Source organism: Amphiura filiformis, chromosome 17 (genome assembly GCF_039555335.1).
Source record: "Amphiura filiformis chromosome 17, Afil_fr2py, whole genome shotgun sequence".
Lineage (NCBI taxonomy): Eukaryota > Metazoa > Echinodermata > Ophiuroidea > Amphilepidida > Amphiuridae > Amphiura > Amphiura filiformis.
The window spans coordinates 10,873,463-10,886,796 of NC_092644.1; the positions used below are offsets into that span (position 1 = coordinate 10,873,463).

The 13,334-nt window shown below is 36.4% G+C and overlaps 1 protein-coding gene across 1 annotated transcript in view; it reads left to right on the forward strand.

The window, feature by feature from the left end:
• The window catches only part of LOC140136915 (argininosuccinate synthase-like), a 41,135-nt gene that overhangs the window by 16,840 nt on the left and 10,961 nt on the right, over positions 1 to 13,334 (forward strand). The window contains exon 5 of the mRNA XM_072158567.1: positions 769 to 825. Coding sequence (XP_072014668.1) covers positions 769 to 825 — 57 coding nt within the window. The remainder of the gene's footprint in view (positions 1 to 768; positions 826 to 13,334) is intronic.

The window sequence follows — 13,334 nt, forward strand, 5'->3', positions numbered from 1 at the left end:
GTTTGTCAAATATTTGGCGAAAGTGGCTATAGCATATTTTAGTGCTGGGTGGCATTTGATGAAAATCTTGCATATTTGGCAGTTTTGGCCAAAATGGACCAAATTCTTGACTAATTTAATAAAATGGTGGGCTCCAGTGCTAAAATTGCAGATGAGTGGTGGGCTTTAAACTTAGTATTGGGCTCTGCCACCCACCACTGCCCACTGTAGCTACAACCATGCCCGCGGAGCTTCCTGAGATGCATTACAGAACATGTGAAAGACAGCCGATGAAAATGTACAAGAGCCTATAGTGGGAATTCCAATTGAATGAACGCAGCTTTCAATAGCATGACAAATATTTGCGTACACTCCGCGATATACGCCAGCGTGTGCGACTGTGCGTGAGTAACGAGGAAGTGAATTTAACCATGCCAACGCACTCGTGATTGGTTAGCATTGTATCCAAGGTCGTACGTTCGCGTTGTAGTTTGAAATACGCGATATATGATCGCGGTTGGATCGAGTACAGCTATTGAAAGCTGCGTTCATTCAATTGGAATTCCCACTGTAGACTAGAGATGTGTATTCCTTAAAAATATATGAAACATTCAAGTATTTTGTTCTTGGACCTGGGAATTTGATTTTGATTTGGGTGCTTTATTTAATTGGCCAGCAAACTAGAGCCTCTAAAACAATTGATGTATTTGGTGGTACTACCCAGTATGACATAATATTGTTGTTTCATGTTGTTTTGTTTTTGTTGTTTTGTGTTTGTTGTTTTGACAGGGCAATGATCAGATTCGTATGGAATTACATGCAATGGCTCTACATCCAGACATTAAGGTAGGTATCATCATCAACCACTCCCTAATTTGTAGTGTGGGGTTCCCTGTTTGTTTTCTAGACTGAATCCTTTGTTGTCTACAACTATGAATGCATGTTATTTTAAGAAATAAAGGGTAATGCATGATCCTTTACACAAAAATAATGTGTCCGAGGCAGTAAAAACGTATATAATGGGTGAGGCGCAGCCGAACCCATTATTTAAACGTTTTTAATGCCGAGGGCACATTATTTATGTGTAAAGGATAATGCTGCACCCTTTGTTTCTATTATATTACCACAAAATAGTGCGATTTAAAGAGAAAATATCACATTTTTTGCCCAATTTCAAGTTGTTTACCTCAAGGTGGAGTGCCTACGCGTAGCCAAAGCGTATGCACATTCCAATAACACAACCTAACATTCCGTTCTCCCCTATAAGCAGGTACATGCACATACAATAACACACCCCTGGCATTCCATTCTCCCCTACATAAGCAGATGTGCTGTCCCGTGTGCTGTGCGCTGTGATGATAGAAGAACATAAAGTTGTTTTTTTATCTTTCGACTGAAGAACGTAAAGTTTGTTGCCCTGGCCATGCACTTTATCGCTAATTAATGGTCTTTCACGTGACGCGTTTCAACAAATCACAGTGTGCGATTTTGAATAATGGGTCGCGGGGGTAATAGAATTTGTATTATTACGCTTGTAGTGGTTTTCTTTAAAAATTCAGAATTGTACATTTTCATGACCATATTTAGAATCAGCATGAAAAATGTATTAAAATGAGTACAAACAAACCCAGTATTGGTTCAGTGGTTCTTAAGATAGCTCTTTATATTTTGAGAAACTATCTCCAAACTTGGGAGTTTATATGATAAATATATGTTGAAGCCTAGGGTCAGCATGTAAAGCATATAAAGTAGTACTTCACAGTACAATGAACTATCCTATGCTGTGTTAAAGAGCTGACATTTACTTAGCAAGGTCTGTGATCAAGTATTTTTATTTCAATTTTTTATTTGCAACATTTGAAAGCTTGTGCTTTAATACTCAAGTAAATTGTGATGCAGTGATGAATTAAAAAACAGATAAATGTTAACTGTTTTGAGTTAATATGTTGTTTGGTACAAATGCACTTTATCATCAGAAAATGGATGAGATCTCAAAAATTAGGGCATTTACTTCAATTTGGTAAGATATACACAACATGTACAATCAAAGCTGTAGCCAGGGGCTGCGACGCACTTCCCCCTAAAATATCAATCGGGGGAAAAGTCCACTTTTTCTGTAAAAACATCGCAAATTATCCTTTTTTGCGAAGGAAAAATTCACAACAAATGGTCCACTTTTTAGCTCCCTACACCTTCCCTGCCCCCACCCAAAAAACAGCTCTGGCTATGGTCTGATTACAATATTATGTAGCTCTTGTTGTTATTTTGAATGAAAGCTTCATGTATTTTAAATATATCTGTTATCCGGCTGAAAAATGTTTAAATGAATACATGATTTTATCAGAATATTAGTGTAAATTTGGACCGATTCACACAAGCAATTGAAATAATACTTGCGTGTAATTTTCGTGGCTCATCCGTGCTTCACTTCTTCAGCACTGATGGGTCGCTGGTACTTGACGTTTTTCCGCGAATCAGATCATGTGACCTGGATATTGATCCCATGTCACTAGACCCGGTAAGCTTCTTGTAGACCCCAAATTTTTTGTTTTGGAAGGGCAACCAAACAGTTTATTATTTTTTGGCCTTATGTTATTCAGAATTTTAAATTTTTTAAACCGGGCACTGCTTGGTCCCAGCATGGCCGGATAACTCCGACTGGATAGTATATGGACAAGAAATGCCGTATTTAGTTGGACCGTGAGTGACACATAATATTGCAACCATTAGCAAAATCATATTCTATTCCTACATACACTAGGATCCACAACATGCTCATCTATCAGGGATGCAGTTCTTTAACCCCAATACATTTGTACATTCATTGAATGAACTTTGAAAATTTGGGTACAAAAACTCACACTCTGCAACTTGAGGTCAAATTTTGCACTATGATTGTTTAATTGAGGTTAGAGAACTATGTCATTAGGATGAGGTCATTGTGGTCCATAGTATATGACCAGGGCAGAATAAGCTGCTCAAAAGAAATATTGAATTCTGAGCCTGAAGTGTCATACACACAAGATTCATACACCCAGACTTGTACAGCAAGGAAATGCACACATGTGTAGATTTCTCACACTGAATACCCAAGGAGCCAGGCAGGCTAACACAGACTTTACTATTGAAACTGTGCCTTCATTATGAAAGAAATATTTGCTCATGTTAATGGGAATTGGTTGTCTTGATTAAACCTTCTCCACACCCCAAGAATATGTGCCATAAGAAATGATGTATTGCAGCCATTATTAAGAGTAAAAACTAATCTTGCATGTTTTGAATGTTTGTGGGAGAAATGCGGGGTTTTGTTTCGAATAGCTCTACGTATGTAAATCAAGCAAGATGAGGATGATGTAACAAAGATTTGGGCAGATGTACCATTCCAAACCTCCTCTCTTCACCTCCTCCTCTTCCCCCTCCTCCTTCTCCTCTCTTCTTCTTCCTCCTCCTCTCATGTTCATTGTCAATGTCATTGTCATTGATGTCATCATCATCTCCATCTCCATCATCGTCCTCTTCCACCTCCTTCTCCTCCTCCTCCACCTCCTCATTCTCCTCCTCCTCCTCCTCCTCCTCCTCCTCCTCCTCCTCCTCCTCCTCGTCATCGTCATCGTCATCGTCATCATCATCATCATCCACAGTTGGTGTCAGTAAGTATGATGGTGTCACAAATACCATTCAGTGAAATCAGGTGTGGCTCAAAGTAACAGCTCATTTATTTTGTAAAAAAATAACAAGATCATCAGAGACATACAAAAAGAAAAATCTTGCTGTTTTTGGTGAGATTTAGGTTTGGGAAAAAAGGAATTACATTATCTTAATTCCCTGTGGCCTTTACTTGAGAACCACAGAACATGCTGGACTTGGTGCCCATCTTTCATATCTTCTGTAAATCTGCATTCAAGAGATAACGAGAGAAGGTTGAAAGTTACGGTACTGTCTGACAATTATGCTAATGCCCTGAATTCTCATATAGCCCAGTGCCCTTAAATCAGTGAACTCTATTACACACACACACCTGCTGCTTGAGGGCTTATCAAGGAATACACTTATCAATTCCACTAAGGACAGAAACAAACATGGCTGCCCACGATGGTATTGATTACCAGCAACAAGTACAAGAATTATTTGAATGTACAATATATCATCATTCTCTCATCACAATAATACACTGGGTTTTGAATTTAATATGAATGATGGAAAATGTGGATAAGATAGTACATTTTTGATGTGGATTAAGTGAATGACAACTACATTGATGGTAACTTACCTTATCTGCATGTTCGTTGCACTTTATTCTTAACTGAATTTGTTGCAAAATTTTGTGCTTTTTATTGTCAATTTTATGGTTCTTAATAGTGGTGACCTGGTACATAAAATAGTACAAGAGCACCAACTTATGGGTTGATAAAGCTTGTATACATGCAAACATCCTTTTTGAACAAAAAACAAAGATTATCTTTATGAAACAAGTTATTTTATAAACCAAATGATACGTTACATTTTTCAATATGTGACATTTAATTCAGAAGTTATCTTTGCGAAACCAAATGATTGTATTCGCTACACATGCAATGATCATGGCTTATCAATAATGTGATCATTTGGAGGAACCTCCTTCTAGTCTCCCTTCAAAGAAGGGGGACTAGCAGAAACCCCTAACTTAGGGCCTAAGCCACCCTCTAAGTGACTAGCATATACTTAGGGTGTAGTTATTGGATTACTTGCTCAACCCCCAAAAGCAAATTCTAACCCTCCCTAAAAGAAATTTTCCAAACCTCCTAAAACTGACCCCCAAAGAAAATTTCAACCCTCCCTAACCAAAAACAAGATCCCAGTATCATCCCACCAGGAATTTTTTGATCGCATCGCATCCTGCGCACCTTCTAGCTCTGGGCCTGCTATGAGTGCACATAATTATTGAGCATGTCAGCCATTAGTAGCTATTTAGTACTACTATAAGCCGTAGGATTTTTAAATATGTGAAATTATGAATACGCATCTTGAACAGGTGTCACTGTGGCATGAAAAGGAGTTGGGAACAAGTGCCGGCATTCATATTATTATTAAATAGCCTAGGGTACACCAGAAAAGAGAATGCAGCTGTTTGTATTACAATGTCATGTCTAATTATGTTGCCTTTGTTGGAGTAGTTTGCAATACATGAATACCCGGCCGCAGGAGTGTTGAATGTCATCCTGTATGGTATAGAATGAGGTGAAAATTGATCGGTGCCTGAATAATGGGCTATTCCATTCAAAATCAACACTACCCCTGTGGAAGATTTCAGAAATATCTTCCACAGAGGGAGTATGAGTTTAAAATAGAATAGACAGTTGGGTAACATCCATTTGAAATTCTCACTCCAGTTGTCAAAGATATAGGTAAAGCCATAATACGGGGGAGTATGTGTTTCAAAATGATTAACCCTGACTAATTACATTTGAATAACATACTCCCCTTGTGGAAGATATTTCCAAAATCTTCCACAGGAGTAGTGTGGATTTTAATTGGAATAGCCTACTAGTACAATATGCAATGAAGACATGTATTATTCTGTGTGTCACAATGAGACGGAAACTAATCAATCGATTTAGAAGAATTACAATTCATTGATAGTATTACTATTTGTATATCGTCAGCTTGCTACAAAAATTGCCTATGTCATTTTTTTGTAATTTTGTGAAGTACAAAATATGGTTCAAGCATGTATTTAAACATATTTATTCACCAATCTTTGTGCAAGAACAAATGATAATGAGTCAAATGAAAGAGAATAATCAGAAATAATTACGGTGATTACATAAATCATGCTGGTTTGAACTATATTTTGTACTTCATTACAAAAAATGACAAGTGTCATAGCAGGGTGATAATATTACTTATCAGAAATCGTTTACTCTCAATTTCAATTCAGATCAGATCTGTGTATAGGCTTTTAATATGAAAAGTGATAAATCAGTATAATGGGAAGAAATGCATTGGTCGGAAGTGTAAAGTATCATCTCTGGTCCATTCCATTGCAAATCAAAATTTTAAAAAACGTTTGGGAAAAAACAATTTGGGAACGACTGTTGACCCCCTGAAAGTAGTTTACGACATTTCGTCGCTGATCTAGCATACCGGCGTATTATGGAAAATGTAGTTTTGTTTGACAAAATCACATTTGAAATAAACAGTGCACTTCATGCAACATAATACTTGTAGTGAAAATAGTCGGTTTGTTCTGACATACCGCATATGACTGACATATATACAAATAGTCCTAATTAAAATTAATGACTGAGTAGAATCTTTCTTGTTCTGATGTACCAGCGTATAACTGCCGATGTGCCGGTATGTCAGAATTGAATATACTTTTCTTATTCAAAAACATCATAATAGAAAATGTATACCATTAGTGCAATATCTCATTAAGGAATTACATTTTTATGCTCAAAACTTGTCAGATTGTCATACGCCTGTAGAACAGCAGTGATTTGTAATGACAGGAAACCTGACCTTTTATTGACAATAACTTGAAAATCTGCCATTATAAAATTTGATTGTTATCGTCAGATTATTGATGTAATTGAATATTAACCTGATCCAATACAGAATACGGTTGTAAAGAATCACACCATATTATTAGGTACGGGTTTATTACCAGAATATTGGTAGTCGCTTGCAATTCCCTGGCCACTGGACCAGTATATTATGCTTTTCATAGTTACTGTAATAGATCAACTCCGATTTATATGGTGGTGGTTTCTTTTTAAATGACAGATAAAACTGTTGAAAACCGGATTCATGTGAAGCCGTTATCTTTATCAGAGAACAGTTAATTTCTAATTATTATTAGCAAAGTAGTTTGCAATGTGCTATTCTAGTTGTAAGTCATACACCCCTATGGAAGACATGGCTTTAATCTTCCACACAGGGGGTGTCTTTTCAGAGGGGGTTGCCTGAATGGGTTACTCCATTTAAACTCTACAACTGCTGTGTCATGTTTTTCATAGGGGTGAGTGGATTTCAACTGGAATGACCCAATTAAAATTATTTCCAATTAAAGTGTATGGAATGCCAAACAGCAGAGATGTTCCCCTGATGCATTTTCTTAATTTGAGATTTTCATTATTTTGGTCTTTCCCTTGAGCTTGTGTGGTTGAATGTCATACTGAAAATACCTTTGTGCAAAAAGCACTTACAATGATGTAATCCACATGTAATTGTGATGTACAGACTTGAAAAGATAATGATTCAAGATGGTGGTCCTTAGAGTATGTGGTTCTTAATGGTAATGATACAAAAGGTTGCATGTTTCCGATTCCCAAAATCCGATTCCGATTTCCTCAAGAATTTTGTTATGTTAATGATTTGTAAAATTGTGAAATCTTGATTTTGGAAATTGAAATCATAAAATTTCAGAACATGTTCATTTGTCATGAGCACAGAGGGGTGAAGAAGAGCTTGAATTTGTTATGCTTGGAGTAATATTGAATTCTACTTGCTTTACACATGTATGTAATCACATCATATGCATGACCAAAGAGGATTCTGCTGAAGATGACAATGATGATTAGTATTGCTTGATTCAAGTAAGCTGAATTATGACGTTTCATTTGTTCTGCTGTCCATAAACCAGGGCCACAAGCATATCTCGATTAATTTAAATGACTGTGTGATATAAAAAATTAATAACTTTAAGCCAGCTAGGTTTATGCATACCATAGTACAGATTTTTTCTCTCTTTTTGAGTCAATTTCTTTTTTCTTTTCAAGGCAACATATTTGTAAAAAAGGATTACATTTTTTATTTGAAGGCAGTATTATTGATGCAGAAGCAAAAATCTAAATAATTCATCAAAAATCTAGTGAATTGTGCAAAATCATGGGCAGAATCATGTAAAATCTGCTGTTTTTTTGTTGTTTTTTTTGACCAAAATGTTTTGATTTTGACTGAAAATTATTTCAAAATATGTTTGTAAAAAAAGATTTTTTTCAAAACTGTTCAAGCTTTTGGGGGGTATTTAAGGTGTTTTAAGTATTCCATATACATATATAAGAATTTATATTGCGCCTTATAATAAAATACCAAAGCCTGACCGACCGACCCTACTTCAAAAGTCCATCTGCCCACCTGTAAAACAGGTTTTTTGGTTACCGGTACGTTATCCTTCACATCAAAGTAAGCAGGTAGTTCTCAGTGGCGTAGATTTCTTTTTGACATTGGGGGGATGGGGTTGGAAAAAATTTCTTGAAATATAGTAAATCCAGAACCTTTTGGCGACAGAATAAGTTTATGGTACAAATGCTTGCTTGAAACTCATAAACAAATTTGCCATTTTGAAGCTAAACGGATGAAATATTGTGCAAAAGTGGAATAAATTTGTGTGTAGCGCGAAAAAAGTTGGGTTTGGGGGGCAAAAATTGCCAAATATGTGGTTAATTTAGTCAGAAACCCACATACAGGCATCAACATTGGGGGGGTGATTATGGACCATCCCCCTGGCAAAATATTGGGGGATTTAGCCTATGGTAGTTCTCATGGAGTTCAACCATTCAGTAATATACTGTAAAAAATATTTGTGGGTGTTCTGATCAGCAAATCCCTGAATGGCACTTGCAGACTAAAGCTTAGACTAGATTTAGCTGGAATAAAATCACCAAAAAGATGAGTACCAATATCGAATCTTTCAATGCTGAATTCAGAGTATTGCAGTTGCAGATTACTGCAGCCCTATAAAACCAATTGAAAAATTGTTGACCTTAATCAAGTCATGCAAGCCTCGGTTTTATTTGCTCTCCTGCTTTTTTGTGGCGCATGAAAATTTGATACTTCTAGTAAATCTGTGTTTATGTGTAACCTCTATCATACTACAATTATTAATTCATTGCATAAATGTTTTAAAATGCTCTGATGATGATTTCAAATGTTTTTTGGTGTTTTTTTTGAGAGCTGAAATTAAGGAAAGAAAAGATTTGTTAACCTTAACTCTCTCTATTCAGAATTGTAAATTTTCATGAACATATTTGGAATCAGAATGACAAATGCATTAAAATGAGTACAAACAAGCCTAGTATTGGTTCAGTGGTTCTAAAGATAACTATTAATATTGTAAGTATCTCAAAACTAAGACTAACTACCTGCCTATTGGTTTTCATTATCAATTGGACCAATCAGCAACATTGTTAGAATTATTTATCCACACAAAAAAATTGGTGTGAATTATTTACAAAGCTCCATTCTGATTGGTGATTAAATGAAGACATCATGTAATCGACCAATCAAAGGCAAAGGTAGATCAGTTAGGGTTGTAAAAATAATGACCATTTTTTTTGGGGTGGGGGGAATTCCCAGAGCAAACAATGGTGAAAAATGTTGGGAATCCCATGTCTTCTGGGGGGTGCCTTTAATTTCTGGAATAGCGCATTAGCATGACAGAGGGGGAAAGGTGAAGAGCACATCCAGCTATAGATTGGTTGATAACCGGTATACGGGAAATTAAATGTCAGTATTGGGTTTGCATTAGGAGAAAGATGAAAGGCTTGAGGTGGAATTGGATAGCCGTATACATACTATGGGATGGCGTTGTACATGTATGAGTTATTGGGGTTTCATCAGGGTTACCATGAGAAAAGTGGACAATATTTTATTGATGTCTATGTATATGCATGTGAGAAGAATTATTGCAGTCTAAACTTGTTTTCTAGTTACAGGCAAGTAGTACCAACACCCAGGGAGGTACCCAAAGTTGGTTTGAATTGGGATATACGGCTCAGAATTTGAACCAAAATTGTTTTTACTTTGTACTTTTTTCTGAATCTTTTGCTAATTTCAAAAAATGTTGGCTACCATGGGGCAAAATGAGGCTGTTTTCCAAACAAAATTGAGAAAATTTTGAAAAAATTCCATGTACATGTACCAAAATTGGAGTAGAAAAAGGGGTCATTGACATACCAAATGGCCTAAAATGTGACCCATGTTTGCCCTGTATGGTATATTTGTACTAAGACCACATCCCCTGGACCAACACATGCCTCAAGAACCACAGGACCTGTAAAGCTGATAGCCAGGGCCACATCCGGCATGCCAACCAGTGTGGTTGACCCTTGAACAGCTCTGAAATGTACAGTTTACTGGAGTTAAACCTACGTTATGTGACACAAAACACTGACAAATAAAAGTTTAGCTTTGTGAAGAAACTTTTATATATATAGTAATGCCTTATCCTTAATACAGCTAGAGAATCTACAACTGACGGGTAATGACGGAGATAATAACATGAATAATACAAACTTTTCGCTGAACAAGGAATGATCTTTGACCTGAATAGGTCAGGTCAACACTATTTGAATTAGTCTTAGACCTCCAGTCGTTTTGTTAACCTAACTACAGTAAAGTGAGTAAACATAGCAAACCAAGGTGTATTTGGCCCTCAAACACAAATCTTTGAAATGATTTTAGCCCTCCTTGGCCCGCAAGCAAATATAGCTTAGAACCTTAGAACCCCCTGTTTTAATCCTTTCAAAAACAGGCTTATATATGGGTATCAGATGCTTAGAATTGGCAAACATTCTTGTAAAGAATTTTACATCACTGAGTGTGACTAGGATGAACTTAAAAGTCACAAAGTACAAATATTGTAGGTGGATGACTATGACCGCTGTTTACTCAGACATCATCTGTACTGTGTCACATCTAGGGACAATGTTGGAAATTCTGTTCTTCCACTTATCGGTTTGTGTTTTTAAAAGCCTTTAAATTATATACCGTAGAATTCCGCCTACAAGCATATCACATACCTCTAAATGTTTTTTGATGAAAGAGAGGAAAGGCAGACACTCTCCACTTAAACATTATTTGGAGTGTGAGCAACTATATTACCGTATTTGTTCCAATAAGCGCCCATGCACCAATAAGCGCCCACACATGGTATTTTCAATTTGCTAAAGGGTACCATTAATGTTGAAGTGACAGTTCGACCTCGATACAGTGAAATAGATGGAGGACTACAAGTCCTGTGTAAACTTGCAATGCATTTTCTACATCAGAAAAGCTACTAGAACGTCTCAGGACCCTTTTATATTATACGTAAATTTGTCTCTAATAACGCCCCTTACAAAAAAATTAGGTAAACCAGGTAAAAAATAAGCGCCCACCCAAAATGACTTTGTTAAGGTAATACACTATTTTAAAGTGTTGCGATTTGGTAGTTCACAACATCTTGCGAATGGTAATGAGCTTTGGCAAAAATTGCATTGCTCATTTCCTTGCGACCGTGTAGAAGAATTCAAATATCACAGAAATAATTTTGTAGGTCCTGTGGTTCTTGAGTTATGTTGTAAAGAGGGCTGAAACAACAACACTTTTGTAAAATGTACATAACTCATTAACAACAATAAATTAAGCAAGTTTTCAAATTATATAATTTGTAGAAAGAACCTTTGCAAAACATCAAGGTATTATTTGTCAATAATTTATTGATCTAGAGAATGAAAATCGATTTTTTTGGTTGCTTCGACCAACAACTCCTCGTCTACCCTTAAGCGCAGTGGGCGCTTAATTGGAATGAATATGGTACATGTAGTTTGAGCAATTATATTACTGATATAGGCGGGTGTACAAGCATGTATTGTTGTAAAACCAATCTATTGTAAGTAATGGTTTTGTTTTATTTGGTTATTTAATGTATTCATATGAAATATGATTTTATCAAAACGTTTTATGATACGAGCAAATTTTAATCTTTACCTAGAGTACACAGAGTGGCTGTCTGGGTAAAGAGTAAAATGTGTTCATCCTATCTACCTATCTTTGCGAACATGTGCAAAAATAAAAATTTATAGCCGTTACCCAGCTGGCTGTCTGGGTACAGACTATTCTTATCTACCTATCTTACTAAAAAATTATAGCCATTATAATTTTTTTGGTGTACTATTATACAGACTTCTTAAAAAACAATTTACATTTGATATGTTTTCACATTCACATATTGTTAGCAGTTGATGGGGCAGAAGTTGATAGAGAGAGGGACAGATAAAAGAGGGATAAAGGAAAGTGGGAGAAGAGGGATGTGAGCTAAAGCAGGAACAGATGAAAGGAGAGGCAGGAAAAAGGGGAGAAAACAAAGAAGAAATTAACTAAAATAAATTAAATGTAATGACTGATCAATCTTTGATAAATTAGAGAGTTGGTAAAATCAGGGGTGTGAAATTTCAGCTTTTTTTATTGCTAACATTTACGTGTTTTCTTTTATTTTCAGCCCATATTTGATGTTTTTACCCTGCTTTTACGCTGTGTTTCAGCTTTTTTTTTTAGTAATTCTCAGCTTTTTTGGTCTGAGGCCTCTCACACCCCTGTAAAATTGTTACCAGTAAAAGCTGGGAGGGTGGTGATGCACTTTCAAATTGCATTCATTTTATGAATCACGAGAGACGTGCGACTCCTAGTGAAATTTTAAAAGTGAGAATAAATTAAAAATGATTTGGCACTCTTCATCCTGTCCCATTCCATTTCCTCCTATAACCCTACCCTGAAACCAAACATGTGTCATCATCTTGACCCTTATGCTAACCTAAACTGTATGTTAACCCTAAGCCCTAAGTTGGAAACACTTTTGGCCACCAGCAAGAATGCAAACACTGGACCATTAAAATGTTGGTACTTCTGTACAATGGTTATGAAGAATTCAACAACTCTTCCTATACCTTTGTACAGGAGCCAAGTGTTGTAAATTGGTGATGAGTCCACACTTTTAAAAGGAGCGTATACGCGAATGCAAGACAACGCATATGTGTTATGTGTGAGGAAGCGCACATATGTGTCACATGTAAGCGCGTAAAGTTTGTTATGCCTGGAACTTATGTGCGTAGTACACGCTTACATGTTGAATTCATATTATTTGGAGGAAGCAGCTACATTACCGTTTTAGTTTTATCAACAGAGAAATCATCGATCTCCTTGTACTGGTGTTGGGTGGCAATGACTAACATTCCTCATCAAATAATCATGTGAATAAGACAATTTTTATCTTGTGTTCGGGATTTGTTGAAAGGGATTCAATCATGTTTCACCCTGGTTCACATCCATTTAACAAATCACGTCCGTATGAAATTCCCGGCCTGCCATGTTTTCGGTCACGTCAGCGAATTGTTGTGAAGCCTCCGCATGAGATACAGGGTGAAGCGCACGGGGACACGCAGTAGGTTTGTTGCGTTTTGCGTCTGGCGCGAGGCAAAAATACACGTACGGTACGTTAACAACGAGTGTGAAATACCATATTTGAAAATGATAGAAATTTGGTAAAATCCTAAAATATTTTCAGTTCAAAATATAAGTACATAGACTAATGAATATAGAATTCAAGAAAACTG